The sequence below is a fragment of the Amia ocellicauda genome, chromosome 4 (genome assembly GCF_036373705.1).
Source record: "Amia ocellicauda isolate fAmiCal2 chromosome 4, fAmiCal2.hap1, whole genome shotgun sequence".
Taxonomy (NCBI): domain Eukaryota; kingdom Metazoa; phylum Chordata; class Actinopteri; order Amiiformes; family Amiidae; genus Amia; species Amia ocellicauda.
The window spans coordinates 51222192-51241871 of record NC_089853.1 but is presented as its reverse complement, the minus strand read 5'-3'; the positions used below and the strand labels follow the sequence as shown (position 1 = coordinate 51241871).

Genomic DNA, 19680 nt, shown 5'->3' with positions numbered 1-19680 from the left:
CATGTCTCCTCCTTTATTGACATACTGTAAAAAAATTTTCTTAGCCCCGATGCGGACTTCAGCACAATGACAAGCAAATGGCCCGCAGTCTGGGTGAAGATGACATCGAGCTGGGTGTGTCTGCTCCTGTATGTATGGACCTTAATTGCACCCATCGTGCTCACTAACAGAGATTTTAACTGAAACAGCTGGTAGGTTGTTCTCAGTATATAATTTTCTTAAAACAAAAAGCAAAAAAAATGTAATTCCTTTTTGTTGTTATTTTTCATGAACATGTGCTCGGACTGGTTCTTGTCCACATTTTTCTATTTTGTAAACATTGCCATGTTTGCCTAGATGCACAACCAGTGATACACTTGGGACTGGATTCCTTTAAGGTGACTGGATTTGACTGAATTCATGTAATTATTTTAAGAGCACTGAAATGTACTTGAGTGGATGACTATGTGCACTTTGCAACATCTGTATAACATTTTCTTAAAACCCTTTGCCTAAAGCAATTGTAAAAAGAAGGGTACTTCCTTTTAAATTGTGGAATTGACCAAATGGAGAGTATGCAAAGGCCTAAGGTCAAATACTGGGATGTACAGGCTACACTTGTGTACACGATTCACTAGAGAATTTAATTTACAAATATTTCATAACATAGTTTTTCAGACTTATTTCACGATTATTCACAATAATATTTAAAGTTTGCATTTTTTATCACATTTCCAATTGTTGCGTTTTGCAAACCTAAAAAAACATTTACTTATTTCATCACACCAATCGTAAATATATTTTCATCTAAATTTGAGCTCTACTCTGTAAGTACTGACTTCCTAATAAAATAACCCAATTTATACAGCCATGAGAGCAATCAGTTCAGACATAATCTGATCGATCTTGTTTATCCCAGGACTTAACCCTAGGTTGCAGCCATGCTTTTCTAAGATTGCACAACAGGTAAAAAGTACAAGTTTCTTTTTAAGTAAGACCATAAACTTACTGAGTGAACTTCTGAGAACTGTAAGTTAATGCCTTACTATTTTGTTTTTGCACACTTTACTTGTGTATATTTTTCATGTATTAAAAGCAAAAGAAAATAAATTAAGCAATCCTGAAGACAGTTTCAGGGTATAGTAGTGAGCTACATTTAATGGAAATGTAGATGCTTTTGCCAAATATTTGTAGACAATTTATACTGGAATCTATTAGCTTTGTTTATTTGTTGTGAGCTACAAGTTATGTACTGAACAGTGGAATGAAGCCTTGATGTCACCAATGTGATCAAACCACTCTTGAACAATATGTAAAACTCTTAAATACTTCCTCACATGCACTAAGAATGAAAAAAATAAATACAACATTTCTTGAACAAATTGGATTGGTAGTGTTGACCTTTTACTTTTGTATACATCTTTCAATCTGCAGTCAGTATTACTGATAAATGGGAAGTAACATGGGCATAGGTATAAATAATACACTAGATGTGTTAATGTACATTTTGTGAGTGAGTAGCAGTTATCATAAACAATTTCATGAAATAAATTACAATAAGAGCAAGAATATACAATATACCATCTTAGCCAAAATGAGTAAATTTACATAAGACAGTACAACATACACTACAAGATCCTATTTAGGGATAGTAAAAGGCAGAAAAATTATCATAGTTGCATAAGTGCTGCATGCAGTGCACTCAAAGCAGACCATAGTATTGGACTGTTTGTGAAGCTGGTGGATAGATTTAGAATAGGTTATAAATTAGCCAATTATTACTGCAAGATAATGAAGACCTTGTCAGTATAGCTTTACATAGGAGAGGCCAAAAGTAAGAGACCACACATTAGTTTTAATTTCCATTTCAGTTTCTTCAAAACTCTAAAACACTAAGAATTCTGTTTCACTTTCAAATAGTGTGTTTTCTTATTGTCCTGCCAATTGGGGTAAAAAACAAAAAAAAGTAATTTGTGTTATTTTCCAGTCTCTTTAAGCAAAGAAGTAATTAAAGTAATTTTCAAAAGAAAATCTTTCTAGGCATACCTTTAGTGCTTGCAAATGAATTTGCCCTTCTTGTGGATCTGCCCCCGAGAGGGAGTTGAACTACTACTGCATGTCCAGTTTGTCTGCATAGCCCCCTCTTCACTTTATCAGTTGTCCACAGCGGGGTAGAAATCTGTCAGATGTCTGTAACAGACTACACTACAGTGTCCACTACACATTTGGCACAATACATTTTAATTGCTCTTAACCTGGGGTCTAAAACTCAATTCCTGAAGGGTTGTGGTATTTTATGTGGCTTTTGTTTCAGACCAAACTCTGTTCCATAACTGCTCTGATGAACTTGTTAACTTCACATTTCATAGTGCTCCCAAAGGCTGCAATATTTTCCTAGGTAGTGCACCTTCAATCAACAATCATTTAAGCCATCAACTGCAAAATAACCTGAAACAATGTTTAGCATATTGGATTAATCAACTAAATGGATCAATAAAGTAATTAAGAGCTCCAGTTGAGATGAAAATCAGAAGACATGGTGACCTGCTATTCTGAACACTATCCGTAAATACACGTACATGAAATACCAACTTGTTGTTTTTCTATCATACCTCAGGTCCACATCAGGTCACATCTTCCTCCATTGCAAGTGGGTAGCAGTCAGTCCAGGCAATCTGTCATTCAAACTCATAGTCTAATAGGGTGTTATATAAAAATAATATATTCACCATGCTGAACTTGTATATTTGTTTTCCTTTACAAGACATTACAAGTAATAAAATATGTACTAAATAATTCAAATGTATTTAAGAGCTTCTATGGGAAGTGTAAATGTTTAGATGTATTACATTTTTCCCCCTTACATTTTACAAAAAAAATCAAATTTGTCAAAAAATTACATACTGAGGCCACATGATCTTGAAAAATAACCCACATTGTTATTGCATATTCATTGTAAATAGGAATGCTTCAACACTCAGGGTAACAGGTCAAGTAAACTTATTAAAATCAACCACAGAAACCATTCTTGTGTGGTTAACAAAATATATTTGTTTATAATTCCAAACTTATACAACATTTCTCAGTACAATACAGAAAAAAGATTTGTTTTTCTCCCCATTTACATCTATAAAGTTGTTGCTTGCATTACAATTTTTTATACACTTACAGTTTTGTCCTTGAACTCCTGTAGCAGTTTGGATCAACTGTTGAAATACTATATAGCACAATTGCACTGCACACAGAACTTAATATTTAACTCCACTGCTCCTTTAAAGAACCAAAACCAATATATGTATTCAAATTCTCTTGCATTAATATCACATTAAGGAAAAAATTATAAATATAAACAATCATATATCAAATGCAAGTCAACACTATCATTTCGGTGTTAAATGGCTTATTTTTTTCTTGTCATATCTGGCACACAATAATTTAAACAAATAAAAGTTTACCTATGCAACTACTACCCAAATGCACTTAATATAGGCCTAATCCTAGAGAACCGTTGCTTGTTTTGCCTTGTGCTGATACGATTCAGTATTTTCTGTAGATGGATCCATCTTAATAAGGTCCAAACATATGATGGGAAGAGTCTACTATTCCAGAAAGTTGGATTTGACAGGAAGACACTGGCCAAAAGTGACCTGCTGTCTAGTTCCTGTGATGAGCCCGATCAAACAGAAATCAGAAAGCTCAGAAACTGGGAAAAGGCAATCGGAAAGATGCTAGGATCAGACAACAGCTTATCCTGGTTAAAGCTTGCCGATGCAGGCAGGAGAATATGAATGTTAGGAAACAGGTTAACAAACATTTTAATGTCTGTGTTATTATCCTTATCCTTTTACATGTTACTTTCTCTTAGTTTTGGGGCAGATTTTGGTGTGTTTGTTTTGATTTTTAAATTATATAAAAAAAAACTTGTATTGTAACAGTACCTTTAAGGATATTAATTATTTGACTGAATATGAACGTGCTACCTGTTCCCATGTATGGCACAACACCTTATTAGCGAGCAGCTTCAAATTTACAATAGCAACAGGTCTCAAAATACTTCAATACTAATATGGAACCAGTCAATTATCCAAAATCATACAATCTAAAAAACTAAAAGTAACAATTGTAAAATGCCAATACATTCTTATACATTGCATTTTTTTTTTTTTTTAACCAGCTATACATTAGATTCTAAGCATTTAACATTTACATCATTTGTATCTATATACAGGCTGGTATTCAGAAATTCCACTGTTGAGAGTAGTACAGTAAAGGGATTATTGAATGTAAATATAAAGACATTTGATGGTTAATATTTTGTCATTTAACCTGTGCCTGGTTGAACTGGTTGAAGCACTACGTTACCTCAGCATCTCACAAAGTCACTGGTCACCTTACAAATGTACATTGTGCAGCAATATAATTTAGTAATAGAAAGAAGCTTACCTAAATCCTTAACTCTGAGGCAAACCCTTAGCACCTCCTCTTAATGATACACTGGAACTAGATATATCAGTAGTGAAAAGGAAGAGCCTAATAAAACAAATGTTTTGTTTTTATACGTAAAAGTATTTAAGATCACATGACCAACCTTTTGGATGTTGTTGATGTTATATATGATGATGTAGGAGTGATAGAAACACGGCTTACAAAAAATAATGGGGATGAATACAAACTGAAATGATACACACAGTTTAAGAGAAAACAGGCAAAATCGAAGAGGTGGTGGTGTAGCATTATATGTAAAAAATTACATTGAGGCAGAAGAACTAAAATTAGATCCTAGTAACGAAATAGAATCTTTGTGGGTTAAACTTTTTAATAAAAGATCCTGAGGATTAGTGGTAGCAGTGTGTTACAGACCATCCAACTCAGATATTCAGAAAGATGTTGCATTGTGCAATGTAATCAGGACTGCATGTAGCAAGGATGTGGCTGTTATAATGGGGGATTTCAATTTCCCAAACATAGACTGGGAAAGCCCATTCGGGACTACAGAAGCAGAAATAGAAATAGTTGAGATAGGTGACTGGTTTCTAACTCAATTTGTCAGGGAATCAACCGGAAAGAACACCTGTATTGACTTGAGAACCAGTTAGAGAACCAATGGCAAACTGTGATCACAATATGGTTAGCTTTGAGGCATACTTTAAAAAAAACAAGGACCAAGTCTAAAACCATGATCTACAATTTTAGAAAAGGTATGAAGCAGCACAACAAGAGTTAGACTGGAGCACACTAGATACAGATTCAGTTGAAAATTAATGGTTATATTTTAAGAATATACTACTTGAGGCTCAGGAGAAATCTGTACCAAAACTTACCAAATCGAGGACCAAAAAACATTGTCCCAAATGCTTTAATAGAAGTATGCAAAAAAATATCAAGAGACAGAAAATGTTGTATAGTGCATACAAAAGGGATAGATACGAAACAAAATACATAGAATATGTTCAACTGCAAAGAGATCTTAAGAAACAGATCAGGAAAGCAAAGCTGGCAACAGAAAGAAACAGCTCTTGTATCTAAAACTAATTAGGTTTTTTAAATACTACAACAGCAAGAGGTCAATAAAGGAGGAAGTGAAACAAAGGGGAAAAATTGAGGTATCTTAGAAAACGAATAAGATGTGGCAAATATTTCACAGAGGTTTTTACAAAAGAAAAAACTGATAAAATGCAAAATGGTTAACAATCAGTCCAGTCAAGCCTAAGAGAAATCAGGATAAATGAGGAGGAGGTACTAAAGGGACTAGCAGAATTAAAAACAAACAAATCACCTGGGCCAGATGGTATATGTCCAACAGTACTTAAAGAAATTAGAGAAATTATTTTTAGGCCGCTAACTCAAATATTCCAAAAGACACTGCCAACTGACTGGAAGACGCCAAATGTCACACCAATCCACAAGAAGGGATAAAACTGAGCCAGGAAATTACAGACCAATCAGTCTTACCTGCATCACCTGTAAAATGTTGGAGAAAATGATTAGACAGAAAGTAGAGGAGCATCTTAATGAAAGATCATGTCTTACTAATTTATTGTAGTTTTTTAACATGCATCTGCAGCTGTAAATCATGTGAAAGCATATGATATGATATACTTAGATTTTCAGAAAGCTTTAGATAAGGTTCCACACCAAAGACTGATCCTCAAATTGGAAGCTGTGGGTATTCAGGGTAATGTAAGTAGATGGATTATGAACTGATTAATGTATAGGAAACAGAGGGTGTAATTTAGAGGAGTTGCTTCTAACTGGAGTGAGGTTGTTAGTGGAGTTCCATGGGGATCAGTACTAGGGCCTTTGCTTTTTCTAATCTATATTAATGATCTGGACTCTGGGATAGTTAGCAAACTTGTCAAATTTGCAGATGATACTAAAATAGGTGGCTCAGCAGATACTATCACATGCTATTCAAAGGGACTTGGATAATATTCAGTTGTGGGCCAACACCTGGCAGATGAAATTCAATGTGGACAAGTGCCAAGGTATTACATGCAGGTAACAAAAATGTCCACTATAATTACACTATGGGAGGAATAGAACTAGATGAAGTAATGCATGAGAAAGATCTAGGAGTCTATGTAGACTCTCCCCATCCAAACAATATGGGGAAGCAATAAAAAAGGCAAACAGAATACTAGGGTATATTGTCAAAAGTGTAGAATTTAAAACAAGGGAAGTGATATTAAGACTGTACAATGCACTAGTTAGACCTCATCTGGGATACTGTGTACAGTTCTGGGCACCACATTTCAAGAAGGATATCGCTGCTCTAGAGGCAGTTTAGAGGCGAGCAACCAGACTTATTGCAGGTTTGAAGGGAATGTCCTACTCAGAGAGACTGAAGGAACTGAACCTTTTCACCCTGGAGGAGACTACGTGTGGACTTGATTCAAGTCTTCAAAGTCATGAAAGGCATCGACCACATCAAACCAGAGGAGCTTTTCCAGATCAGCAGGGACCCACGGACACAAATGGAAATTGGGCTTCGAGGCATTCAAGACGGAAAACAGGAGACACTTCTTCACACAGAGTTGTCACAATCTGGAACAATCTCCCCAGTGATTGAACCTGAAAATTTGGGAACATTTAAAAATAGACTGGATAGGATCCTTGGATCACTTAGTTATTAATGGACACCAAACGAGCATGATGGGTCGAATGGTCTCCTCTCGTTTGTAAACTTTCCTATGTTCTAATATTATCCTGGCATTCAAGTACTCTTACAAGCAACATTTAGTGCAAAATGCTGCCCCAAGAGGTCAGTGAATGAAAACACCCATTGTCACACAATTCCTTAGGATTAAGTAGTACTGCTGGAAGAAATTAATCACTGTGCTTCAATCTTTCCCAGTCTCTCTCTGAATTTTGTAGCACTGAAAATAATTTCTCACCATAGTCTAAACTATTAGGAAATGGATTGTATTATTTACTGAATGTTTAATTTTTTTTCCCTCCTAAGAAAGTAATGTGAATGAATGAGGACCCAAGCCTTTTTTTTTGCCATAACTATAACATTCATTAGCCTCTGTGAGTCAGGGACACTGAACTGAAATCCACTTAATTCAATACTCTTTGATTACAAGAGCACACTACTATTATAGCTGAAAATACAGTGGGTTAGAGTTGTCAAAGCTGAAATGCAGCAGACAAAATAAGCTTCTTGGGTCTCTTGGAGCTACGGATTTACTTTAAGAATAGATTTTAACCAAATCCAATTGAGGTTACATTTTCCCTCTTGACCGACTGATTCAAAAGAGAAAAAATTCACCATTTGCTTTTACTGTAATTCTCACTCAGGCAATTATAAAGGCTGCATAGGTTGTTTGCTGGTTCATCTGGGACATAGCTTCAGGATTGTTACACGAATACAGAGTAGTTTGTTTTTTCTTCAATCCTTCAGGAGATGCGGAATTCAAAAATAACATAAAGCATGTCTGTTTCACAAGTTGTGAATGCCTTTTTTATGACCCATTTTAGTGATCTAACCTCATTTACAGTCATTCTTCATATGAAGCTCCTATTTAGAAGAATGATGTATTCTCAATAAAAAAAAGACTACTTCCTTTTTTTCCATAAAGTATGCATATCTGTTATTGCAGTGGAGTAGTACTGTTCTGTAAAAACATTACACACCTTGGGTACAGTATGTCAACAACACTATTTGTGTGTATATATATATATATATATATATATATATATATATATATATATAAAAATAAATGTTGATACAATATAAAGACGGGCCTAGTCAACAATAAGTTGATCAATTAATTTGGCTGTCATTTTAACATTTTGTAAGAAGAAATGCTTAAAACAACACAACAAAACCTGTTCTTACTGAAAGTTTTCCAGTTGTGTCACTTTTTCATCTTAACTGGTATCACCAACTTGAAGCACTTGATATGTTTTGTGCAGGTGCAGAATCATCCAGATCTGTCTGGCCTAACATAGCAGCTATATAAGCATCAACAGTTATATAAGCATCAACAGTTATATCCTAGTTTTTTTATGGTGTGTTCTTAAGACATATGCAAAGTTGTATTGGTTTTTGAGGGTATACTGTTTAACAATATAAGGCTAGGAAAATGTTGTTTACTAGTGGTGGCTGTCTTCAGTGATCAACTAACCACCATTAGGGTACAAAGCCCTTTGATCTTGATCTGTGAAAAGGGCTGCCACCGCTAATCCAATTAAGAAGCGTAACACTTGAATTGCGAGAAGATAAGGTGCTGTATGTGTTTGGACACAAGAACAGTAGCGCCCTGTGTGTATGTAGCAGAGCATGTCAGTAACAATAGTACAACTGGGAGCGCACTCCCCTGTAGTCATCGCACTGTGCGCTGGCATGTTCGCCTGCAAATAGCAGCGAGTCAGAGAGGTCCAGGCCCTCCAATGGGTCAGGTTGGCAGAACTCCACAACAAACTCCTCCTCAGAGTCCAACAGTGCTTGGGACCAGACTGTTGTCTCCAGTTGCCCGGCCATGCCTCCATACTCCTCAGGAAGCACTGAACAAGGGATGGTCTTGTGCAGTGAGTTCAGGTCGGAGCCATGGAGAAGGTACTGGGGGAAAGGGAAGGCAGGAAAAACACACCAAAAAGTTTCAATTACTTCTCCTTTGCTCCCCTGGTGAGCTGCTTTCCAAAGTGTTCCCCAGTTCATTTCCTGTGTGCCGTATTCATGTGAAATTTGTGGGTCAACACTTCTTAAAAGGTCAACATTAGCAATGTTTAAAATGACATCCCTCATTCTAATAATGTCTTCCTAATTGTTAGCATTCAAAGTACTTTTCCTTTGTAAGTCTGGGAACTTCAGTAGGGGTATTTTTGTTGTAGTTTACAGTGAGGGAAAAAAGTATTTGATCCCCTGCTGATTTTGTATGTTTGCCCACTGACAAAGAAATGATCAGTCAATAATTTTAATGCTAGGTGTATTTTAACAGTGAGAGACAGAATAACAACAAAAAAATCCAGAAAAACGCATTTCAAAAAAGTTATAAATTGATTTGCATGTTAATGAGGGAAATAAGTATTTGATCCCCTATCAGCAAGATTTCTGGCTCCCAGGTGTCTTTTATACAGGTAACGAGCTGAGATTTAGAGCACTCTCAGTGCTCCTAATCTCAGCTCGTTATCTGTATGAAAGACACCTGTCCACAGAAGCAATCAATCAATCAGATTCCAAACTCTCCACCATGGCCAAGACCAAGCTGTCCAAGGATGTCAGGGACAAGATTGTAGACCTACACAAGGCTGGAATGGGCTACAAGACCATCGCCAAGCAGCTTGGTGAGAAGGTGACAACAGTTGGTACGATTATTCGCAAATGGAAGAAACACAAAATAACTGTCAGTCTCCCTCGTTCTGGGGCTCCATGCAAGATCTCACCTCGTGGAGTTTCAATGATCATGAGAACGGTGAGGAATCAGCCCAGAACTACACGGGAGGATCTTGTTAATGATCTCAAGGCAGCTGGGACCATAGTCACCAAGAAAACAATTGGTAACACACTACGCCATGAAGGACTGAAATCCTGCAGCGCCCGCAGTGTCCCCCTGCTCAAGAAAGCACATGTACAGGCCCGTCTGAAGTTTGCCAACGAACATCTGAATGATTCAGAGGAGAACTGGGTGAAAGTGTTGTGGTCAGATGAGACCAAAATCGAGCTCTTTGGCATCAACTCAACTCGCCGTGTTTGGAGGAGGAGGAATGACCCCAAGAACACCATCCCCACCGTCAAACATGGAGGTGGAAACATTATGCTTTGGGGGTGTTTTTCTGCTAAGGGGACAGGACAACTGCACCGCATCAAAGGGACAATGGACGGGGCCATGTACCATCAAATCTTGGGTGAGAACCTCCTTCCCTCAGCCAGGGCACTGAAAATGGGTCGTGGATGGGTATTCCAGCATGACAATGGCCCAAAACCCACAGCCAAGGCAACAAAGGAGTGGCTCAAGAAGAAGCACATTAAGGTCCTGGAGTGGCCTAGCCAGTCTCCAGACCTTAATCCCATAGAAAATCTGTGGAGGGAGCTGAAGGTTCGAGTTGCCAAACGTCAGCCTCGAAACCTTAATGACTTGGAGAGGATCTGCAAAGAGGAGTGGGACAAAATCCCTCCTGAGATGTGTGCAAACCTGGTGGCCAACTACAAGAAACGTCTGACCTCTGTGATTGCCAACAAGGGTTTTGCCACCAAGTACTAAGTCGAAGGGGTCAAATACTTATTTCCCTCATTAACATGCAAATCAATTTATAACTTTTTTGAAATGCATTTTTCTGGATTTTTTTGTTGTTATTCTGTCTCTCACTGTTAAAATACACCTACTATTAAAATTATAGACTGATCATTTCTTTGTCAGTGGGCAAACGTACAAAATCAGCAGGGGATGAAATACTTTTTTCCCCCCTCACTGTATAATGGATGATATTTTTCCCAGGCAACTTTACAATCTTCTTTGGTTCTTAAAAAGGAACAAAGGAAAAGCTATAGTATTTAATGATTTAATACTATTGGACTCTGTAGCATAAAAGAGACCTTTCTAACAAAAAGGTCAAATCAAATAATTTAAAATGCCAGCCAGCACCACTGTCATCTATAAACTGCAACAGATCATTGTAGAAAAGCAACCACAGACAAAGCATGAAGCATCTCCACCTTAGATCAAAATATCTGAAAAGGGTCAAAGGGATCCGACCTTGATATTACTGTAAACATGTAAATCGTAGCAAGATTAATAATAAAAATAAAAAAATGCATCTGGTAAATTGCTCACAAGGACGAAAGCACTGATCTTATTTAAATGAGTTAATATGGGGATGTAACCCTAGATTTTCCCTTACCCTTTCTGCCATCTTCTCCTTGAGAAAAGGCTTTATGATTGCAAAAATTCCCTTGAAAATCCTGGGTTCGTTTATTATATTGACTGCCTTGATTCTAATTGGAAATCCATCCTGGAACACAGAGCAAATCAGTGACGTTAATAGTTTGGTATGCTAAAAATGAATACTGTCAATGTTGGTGCTGTCTGGCACACAAAATGAACTCAATTAACCAGAGAGATGGGGAAGAAGCTTGCATGCAGGTTTGCACAATGCCAGGCCCCATATAATTTACCTGAAGTTTTATACACTGGTATTTGAAGGGAAAAAACGGCAAAACAATATCAACGAGATTAGCTTAATTGGCCAAAAGAAAGGTAAAACTGTACAAGAATTAGGCAAATATGCACTAAAAATAAATAAATCCTTGAACTATTGTACACAGTTCTGTGAGAGAGAGAGATGCCTCTTACCTGAAGAATACCCACAACCTTCTTTGCGAGGAAGGGGCCCAGGTTAGATGCCTGAGTCAAGCCAACCCCATTGTAGTCTGCGAGAATGACAATGCCATTCACCTGGGTCTCCTCAGGTTGAATCAGCTTCTCTAGGGTGAGGTATATAGCCCGGACATTGTCTACAAACGGGTAATCAGTGGGTTTCCACTTTCCTATATTTATACAAAAAAAAGATTTAGCAGATCCCAGCAACTGTACTCTGCAGGCTGCACTGAAGTTTACTGCCTAGCCAGCTAGGGTTATCAGGTTTTTCTTTATTTGTTACTTTTAGGCACAGTGTTTATTTTTTCACATGAACCAAAAAATAGTCCTAACTATTATAGAAATGACAGATAGGAGAAAGCTAATTTTCATTTATTTGGCATACTGTCGATACAATTTTTAAACTTGGTAGTCACAAGGTAGCAGCAGTCCAATTTAAAACATTGCAGTGCACTACGCCCTTTGTTCACGGAGCACCTCAATCTACACTCACCTAAAGGATTATTAGGAACACCATACTAATACTGTGTTTGACCCCCTTTCGCCTTCAGAACTGCCTTAATTCTACGTGGCATTGATTCAACAAGGTGCTGAAAGCATTCTTTAGAAATGTTGGCCCATATTGATAGGATAGCATCTTGCAGTTGATGGAGATTTGTGGGATGCGCATCCAGGGCACGAAGCTCCCGTTCCACCACATCCCAAAGATGCTCTATTGGGTTGAGATCTGGTGACTGTGGGGGCCAGTTTAGTACAGTGAACTCATTGTCATGTTCAAGAAACCAATTTGAAATGATTCGACCTTTGTGACATGGTGCATTATCCTGCTGGAAGTAGCCATCAGAGGATAGGTACATGGTGGTCATAAAGGGATGGACATGGTCAGAAACAATGCTCAGGTAGGCCGTGGCATTTAAATGATGCCCAATTGGCACTAAGGGGCCTAAAGTATGCCAAGAAAACATCCCCCACACCATTACACCACCACCACCAGCCTGCACAGTGGTAACAAGGCATGATGGATCCATGTTCTCATTCTGTTTACGCCAAATTCTGACTCTACCATCTGAATGTCTCAACAGAAATCGAGACTCATCAGACCAGGCAACATTTTTCCAGTCTTCAACTGTCCAATTTTGGTGTAGCTTGTGCAAATTGTAGCCTCTTTTTCCTATTTGTAGTGGAGATGAGTGGTACCCGGTGGGGTCTTCTGCTGTTGTAGCCCATCCGCCTCAAGGTTGTACGTGTTGTGGCTTCACAAATGCTTTGCTGCATACCTCGGTTGTAACGAGTGGTTATTTCAGTCAAAGTTGCTCTTCTATCAGCTTGAATCAGTCGGCCCATTCTCCTCTGACCTCTAGCATCAACAAGGCATTTTCGCCCACAGGACTGCCGCATACTGGATGTTTTTCCCTTTTCACACCATTCTTTGTAAACCCTAGAAATGGTTGTGCGTGAAAATCCCAGTAACTGAGCAGATTGTGAAATACTCAGACCGGCCCGTCTGGCACCAACAACCATGCCACGCTCAAAATTGCTTAAATCACCTTTCTTTCCCATTCAGACATTCAGTTTGGAGTTCAGGAGATTGTCTTGACCAGGACCACACCCCTAAATGCATTGAAGCAACTGACATGTGATTGGTTGGTTAGATAATTGCATTAATGAGAAATTGAACAGGTGTTCCTAATAATCCTTTAGGTGAGTGTATATGGACCACAAAACATAACAATTTCACAGAACATAGTAAATGCACAATAATCTCTGTTTACAATAACCACCTGCTATGCTTTCTATGTTTTAACTGGATAGATAACATAAAAAGGGTTTGAGTTTCCTTTCATATTTCCTATTTAAATGACTAGTTTTACAACATTCCTTAAGTATCCAATTCTATAGATAACATAAGAGAAGTAAATGAAGCTTACAATGTAATAATTTTCCAAATTGTTATTCTATACTTCCACAACAAAAAAAGACTTGAAACTGAACCCCTTATTACACCACTAAGTTAGCAACCAATTATCTCACAGTCACAGCAAGCATAAGAACAACAAAAACAGTGAAATAATTTCATAACATACAAATACATTTTTTTACCATTTTTTGGTTGGCTGCTGTACCTCAGCCGAGTAAACTTGACCATGTAAGCACCAAGACTCACCAGGCTGGAGACACAAAACATATCGGCCCTGTGGGTCTGGGTGGGGCAGTACGGTGAGGAAGCCAGAGTCCAGCACGTGCTTCACGGTGGAGGGCCGCAGGTCTTGGAACACCTCGGGCCAGGTGCGGCGGCTTGCATGGTAGTTGAGCAGCAGCTGCAGGGCCCGGTCGTAGTCGAACTTGCGGGCACGGAGGAAGCGGAGCAGGAAGGCGTCATCCAGGCGGGTGCGGAGATTGGGCTGCTCCTTCAGCACCATGTCTCTAAGAGCCTGCACGTCTCGCAGACGCCACTCTGGCTTCTCCTGAAGCTCCTCCCTGGCCTTGGCCACCAGCTCAGGTGTCAGGGTGCAGGAGTAGATAGGAGGTGGAGGCAGGGGGAACCCATTACCAACTGCTGGTGGCAGCTCCAAAGGCCCAACATCTGTAAAGCCATTTTCTTCTGCCATGGGCTAGCTGTGTAGTGCTGCAACAGTTACACACAGTCATTAATAAGTATCAAGTCCTAGCTTTGTCCAGTCCTAAGTTTGTACAGGTAATTTATCATTATTTTCTGTCGGTTCTGTTGGTGTTGTTTTTATTATTATTATTATTATTATTATTATTATTATAATTATTATTATTTATTTCTTAGCAGACGTCCTTGTCCAGGGGCAAGTTATATAAGAGCAATACAAACTGCAATAATACAGTACAGTCCAAGGCACACATTTTACAAATTCAGAATTTACACAAGTGTATATACAGTAAACAATATATAATGTCTTACATCCTAGATTGTAAAAGCTGATAAGTGCAGACACAATGTTAAGTCAAAGTTAAGAGCTAAGAGAGAGGGAGTGTAGGGGAAATCAAAATAAACAATACAAGTACTAGTAATGCAAAGGCAAGAGTATGACAAAACGTAAATGGCAAAAACCAATGGCAAGGCTTAACGTGTTCAGGGCTTCTTCAGCTGACTGAGATGATTAAATGTTTAACATGATGCAAACAAGATGGCCATTGTTTAATATAGCGTTTCATAAACAAGTCAAACGTGTGGTCAGAATGTGACATACACCTTGTGTTAGTGTCAGACTATTTATCCTAGTAATATAGATGTGTTTCAAAGAGTTACAGATGTACATCTTCCTTGTCTTGTTTCATAATGGAGATTGTATTGCTGGGTTTCTTTGTCAAATCAATTCTGTATACAAACTGAGTGATTTGCTTTGTTCGCTGTTTTTTTCATCCCAAAACCAACAGGCTTTACTTTGCAATACATTAAAGGAACTTTTCAGCAATCCATTACATGTGTCATTAGCAGCAAACACATTGCATAAAACTTAGATGATTTAAGGCCCATATTGTCACTGCATGTATTTTACCTTCTCGTCACCAAAGATACTAATTTTGGTCAAAATGTAATCGTTTCTGTAACCCTCATGCCTTCCGCTGAATACGATTTTTAATGTATTTTTGCAATCACCAATACGCTTGGTGAGAATAAAATATCTCGGTATGTACGGAATGTATTCAATCTACATCCTAAGGATGTTACCTAAACTTAAGAATTAAAAACACACGATTGATTGCACACACCTATACTGTACTCCGGACACGGTACGGAGATAAATGTTCAAACAATCGAACATGTTTATAGCTTTATTAATCGATGTTATTATTATTAAGTTAGCTAGTAGTAGTACATGTAGCTGTGCCTTGTTTCGCAATTTCTCACACGACTACGAATTCGACTGGTATCAATAGACTAATACTCATACAAATCTACAGTAATGTAAGCATCAATACAACCCTTCAAACATATTACGTAACCTCCTGAAGTTGAGTTATATATTGTCCAAAACGCAATAACAAATCCGATCAAGTAACTGACCTGTCCCAGCCTCTCCACTTCCTGATATTCTTCCTCGTCTCTCTCTTCCAGCGCGCTGTATGGCTACCGTAGAACTGGTGACAAAGTACGTAATTGTGATTCATTTTAGAGAGGAAGAGCGTTAACAAACAATGGGATAGTAATGACTGACTGATTTAGGCAGAATCGTCATTCTTACCTCGCAATGCTAGTTAATGCATCTTTGTTTACATAATGCTTACTCCCCTTAATTAAAGTGCATACTTTTGCATTAAAACGAAACTTGTAGACTTATGTAATCCTTACCACACAACAACAATCAAACAAACATGAGAACATAAGAAACAGGAGACACTTCTTCACACAGAGTGTTGTTACAATCTGGAACAAACTCCCCAGCGATGTGGTTGAAGCTGAAAATTTGGGAACATTTAAAAACAGACTGTAGGAGCCTTGGATCACAAAGATATTAATGGACACCAAACGAGCACGAGGGGTCGAATGGCCTCCTCTCGTTTGTAAACTGTTCTTATGTTCTTCAGAAAATTTACAAACGGCAGGAGGCCATTCGTTGGCTTTATTACATGTATTTGGTCTGGTACTATTGCTGAGTTGTTGTTTTTTTGTGTCATGCTTGTTAAACACCCTAAACCCTACGTCCTACCTTTCATAATCTCACTGGGGCTGCTACTACCGATACTACAGGGAAAATTCAGTCACAGGGGCTTTAAAATAATAATAATAATAATTATATCTATCTATCTATCTATCTATCTATCTATCTATCTATCTATCTATATATATATATATATATATATATATATATATATATATATATATATATATATATATATATATATGCTACTCAGCATACTTGCTCAATATACTATTTTTGTTTTGAAGAGGAAAGGGTATAAAACAAAGTTTATTTGATCTACATTTATTTCTGCATCACAATATAGTAGCCTATCACATTGTACTAATTGTAAGTGTACAGCAACCTCCAGATTTATTGATACACGATTCAAGGTAACAAAATGTTAGTTTTAGCAACAAAAAAAGTGTACAGTGAGATTTGATTTCTTTTTGGATAAATACATGCAAATATAGAACACTAGTCAGGTTTCCATACAGGCTTTTTTTTTGAAAAACAGCAAATGTCATAAGAAACATCAGAAAGTTTACAAACGAGAAGTGGCCATTCGACCCATCATGTTCATTTAGTGTCCATTAATAACTGGATCCAAGGATCCTATCCAGTCTGATTTTAAATGTTCCCAAATTTTCAGCTTCTACCACATTGCAGGGGAGTTTGTTCCAGATTGTGACAACTCTCCGTGTGAAGAAGTGTGTCCTGTTTTCCGTTTTGAATGCCTTGAAGCCTAATTTCCGTGTGTTCCTGCTGATCTGGAAAAGCTCCTCTGGTGCTTTGATGTGTTCGATGCCTTTCATGATTTTTGAAGATCAAGTCCCCATGTAGTCTCCTCTGTTCCAGGATGAAAAGGTTCAGTTCCCTCAGTCTCTCCGAGTAGGATATTCCCTTCAGACCTGCAATAAGTCTGGTTGCTCTCCTCTGAACTGCCTCTAGAGCAGCGATATCTTTTTTGAAGTGTGGTGCACAGAACTGTACACAGTATTCCAGATGAGGTCTACCTAGCGCATTGTACAGTCTTAACATTACTTCCCTTGTTTTAAATTATTTTTACAATATACCCTAACATTCTGTTTGCCTTTTTTATTGCTTCCCCACATTGTTTGGATGGAGAAAGTGAGGAGTCCACGTAGAATCCTAGGTCTTTCTCATGCATTACTTCATCTAGTTCTATTTCTCCCATAGTGTAATTATAGTGGACATTTTTGTTACCTGCATGTAATACCTTGGCACTTCTCCACATTGAATTTCATCTGCCAGGTGTTGGCCCACTACTGAATATTATCTAAGTCCCTTTGTATAGCCTGTGCTGCCGAGATCTGTTGAGCCACCTATTTTAGTATCATCTGCAAATTTGACAAGTTTGCTAACTATCCCTGAGTCCAGATCATTAATATAAATTAGAAAAAGCAAAGGCCCTAGTACTGATCCCCGTGGAACTCCACTAATAACCTCACTCCAGTTAGAAGCAACTCCTCTAAATTACACCCTACAGTTCATAATCCATCTACTTACATTACCCTGAATACCTACAGCTTCCAATTTGAGGATCAGTCTTTGGTGTGGAACCTTATCAAAAGCTTTTTGAAAATCTAAGTATATCATATCATATGCTTTCACATGATCTACAGCTCCAGATGCATGTTAAAAAAACTACAATAAATTAGTAAGACATGATCTGCCTCGTCTAAACCCATGTTGACTATCTCCAAGAATATGGTTTTCATTAAGATGCTCCTCTATATTCTGTCTAATCATTTTTTCCAACATTTTACAGGTGATGCAGGTGAGACTGACTGGTCTGTAATTTCCTGGCTCAGTTTTGTCCCCTTTCTTGTGGATTGGTATGACATTTGCGGTCTTCCAGTCAGTTGGCACATCCCCTGTTCTAAGTGTCATGTGGAATATTTGACTTAGTGGCCTATAAATAATTTCCCTCATTTCTTTAAGTACTTTTGGAAATATACCATCTGGCCCAGGAGATTTGTTTGTTTTTAATTCTGCTAATCCCTTTAGTACCTCCTCCTCATTTATCCTGATCTCTCTTAGGATTTGCCTGGACTGATTGTTAACCTGTGGCATGTTATCTGTCTTTTCTTTTGTAAAAACCTCTGTGAAAATACTCATTTAGAACATTTGCTACCTCTCATTCATTTTCCAAGGTACTTCCATTTTTGCCTTTTATCTGTTTCACTTCCTCCCTTATTGTCCTCTTGATTTTGTAGTATTGAAAAAAACTCTTTGCATTAGTTTTAGCTCCAAGAGCTATGTTTCTTTCTATTTCCCTCTTTCCTTTCCTGATCCCTTTCTTAAGATCTCTTTGCAGCTCAACATATTCTATGTATTTTGTTTAATCTCCGTCCCTTTTGTATGCGCTATACAACATTTTCTTCCTCTTGATATTTTTTTGCATGCCTCTATTAAACCATTTTGGCCACTGTTTTTTGGTCTCCTGAGTCTCAAGCAGTATATTCTTAAAATATAACCATCAATTTTCAAGTGAATCTGTATCCAGTGTGCTCCAGTCTACCTCTTCTAAGTGCCGTCCCTCTCCTCCTCAGCCTTGGCTCTCTGCTGTTCTCCGCGCAACCCGAACTAGTCTGCGTGCCGCCGAACAGAAATGGAAAAGGACCAAACTCCCAGCTGCCCTCGAACTCTACCGCTCTCTACTGTCCACATTCTCGTTCTCTCTCACCTCAGCAAAGAAGTCTTACTTCCAATCTCTCTTCGAATCCACTGTCAACAACCCCCGCAAACTCTTCTCCACCTTCTCCTCCCTCCTTGCCCCCCTCCCCCCCCTCCTCCCTCATCTCTCACTGCTGATGATTTCGCCTCCTTCTTCTCCTCCAAGATTGCAGACATCCGCAGACTCTTCATTACTCCACCCTCATCTCCCATCAAACCGAAACCTCCCACCGATCAAGCTTCCTTTTCTTCATTCTCACCCCTCTCAGATGCTGAAGTTTTTGCTCTCCTCCTACTTCACAAACCCACAACGTGTGCCCTGGACCCTCTCCCTTCTTGTCTCTTCCAAGCAACTGCTCCTGATCTTCTCCCCTTCATCTCCTCCCTCCTCAACTCTTCACTCCTCTCTGGCTGTTTCCCCTCTGCATTTAAACAAGCTGCTGTCATCCCACTGCTCAAGAAACCAACACTTGATTCCACCTCTCCTCAGAACTACCGCCCTGTCTCCCTACTCCCCTTCCTCTCCAAGA

The 19680-nt window shown here is 38.4% G+C and overlaps 2 protein-coding genes across 3 annotated transcripts in view; one reads left to right on the top strand and one right to left on the bottom strand.

The window, feature by feature from the left end:
- Positions 1-19680, top strand: part of serinc3 (serine incorporator 3) — a 51587-nt gene that overhangs the window by 22807 nt on the left and 9100 nt on the right. The window contains exon 10 of one of the 2 annotated variants that reach the window (XM_066702698.1): positions 45-1364. The exons of the other annotated variant lie outside the window; for it this stretch is intronic. Within the exon in view, the coding sequence (XP_066558795.1) occupies positions 45-183 (139 nt within the window). The 3' untranslated portion in view covers positions 184-1364. Of the gene's footprint in view, positions 1-44; positions 1365-19680 lie in introns of those variants that run through there. 2 annotated transcript variants of the gene reach the window in all.
- Positions 4182-15903, bottom strand: ttpal (tocopherol (alpha) transfer protein-like). Its single transcript, XM_066702700.1, has 5 exons — positions 15835-15903; positions 13963-14424; positions 11775-11968; positions 11323-11433; positions 4182-9043 (listed from the first exon to the last, which is right to left on the bottom strand). The coding sequence occupies exons 2-5, from the start codon at positions 14405-14407 to the stop codon at positions 8768-8770; spliced, it is 1026 nt and encodes a 341-aa protein (XP_066558797.1). The 5' UTR covers positions 14408-14424; positions 15835-15903; the 3' UTR covers positions 4182-8767.

What these genes read in the sequence shown, in the direction of transcription:
- ttpal (XM_066702700.1), bottom strand. Translation starts at nt 14,407, where the DNA reads ATGGCAGAAGAAAATGGCTTTACAGATGTTGGGCCTTTGGAGCTGCCA. An exon ending in TGTTTTGTGTCTCCAGCCTG is followed by an intron (nt 11,969 to 13,962) that starts GTGAGTCTTGGT and finishes GTATAAATATAG; the next exon opens with GAAAGTGGAAACCCACTGAT. An exon ending in AGGTTGTGGGTATTCTTCAG is followed by an intron (nt 11,434 to 11,774) that starts GTAAGAGGCATC and finishes TCTGTGTTCCAG; the next exon opens with GATGGATTTCCAATTAGAAT.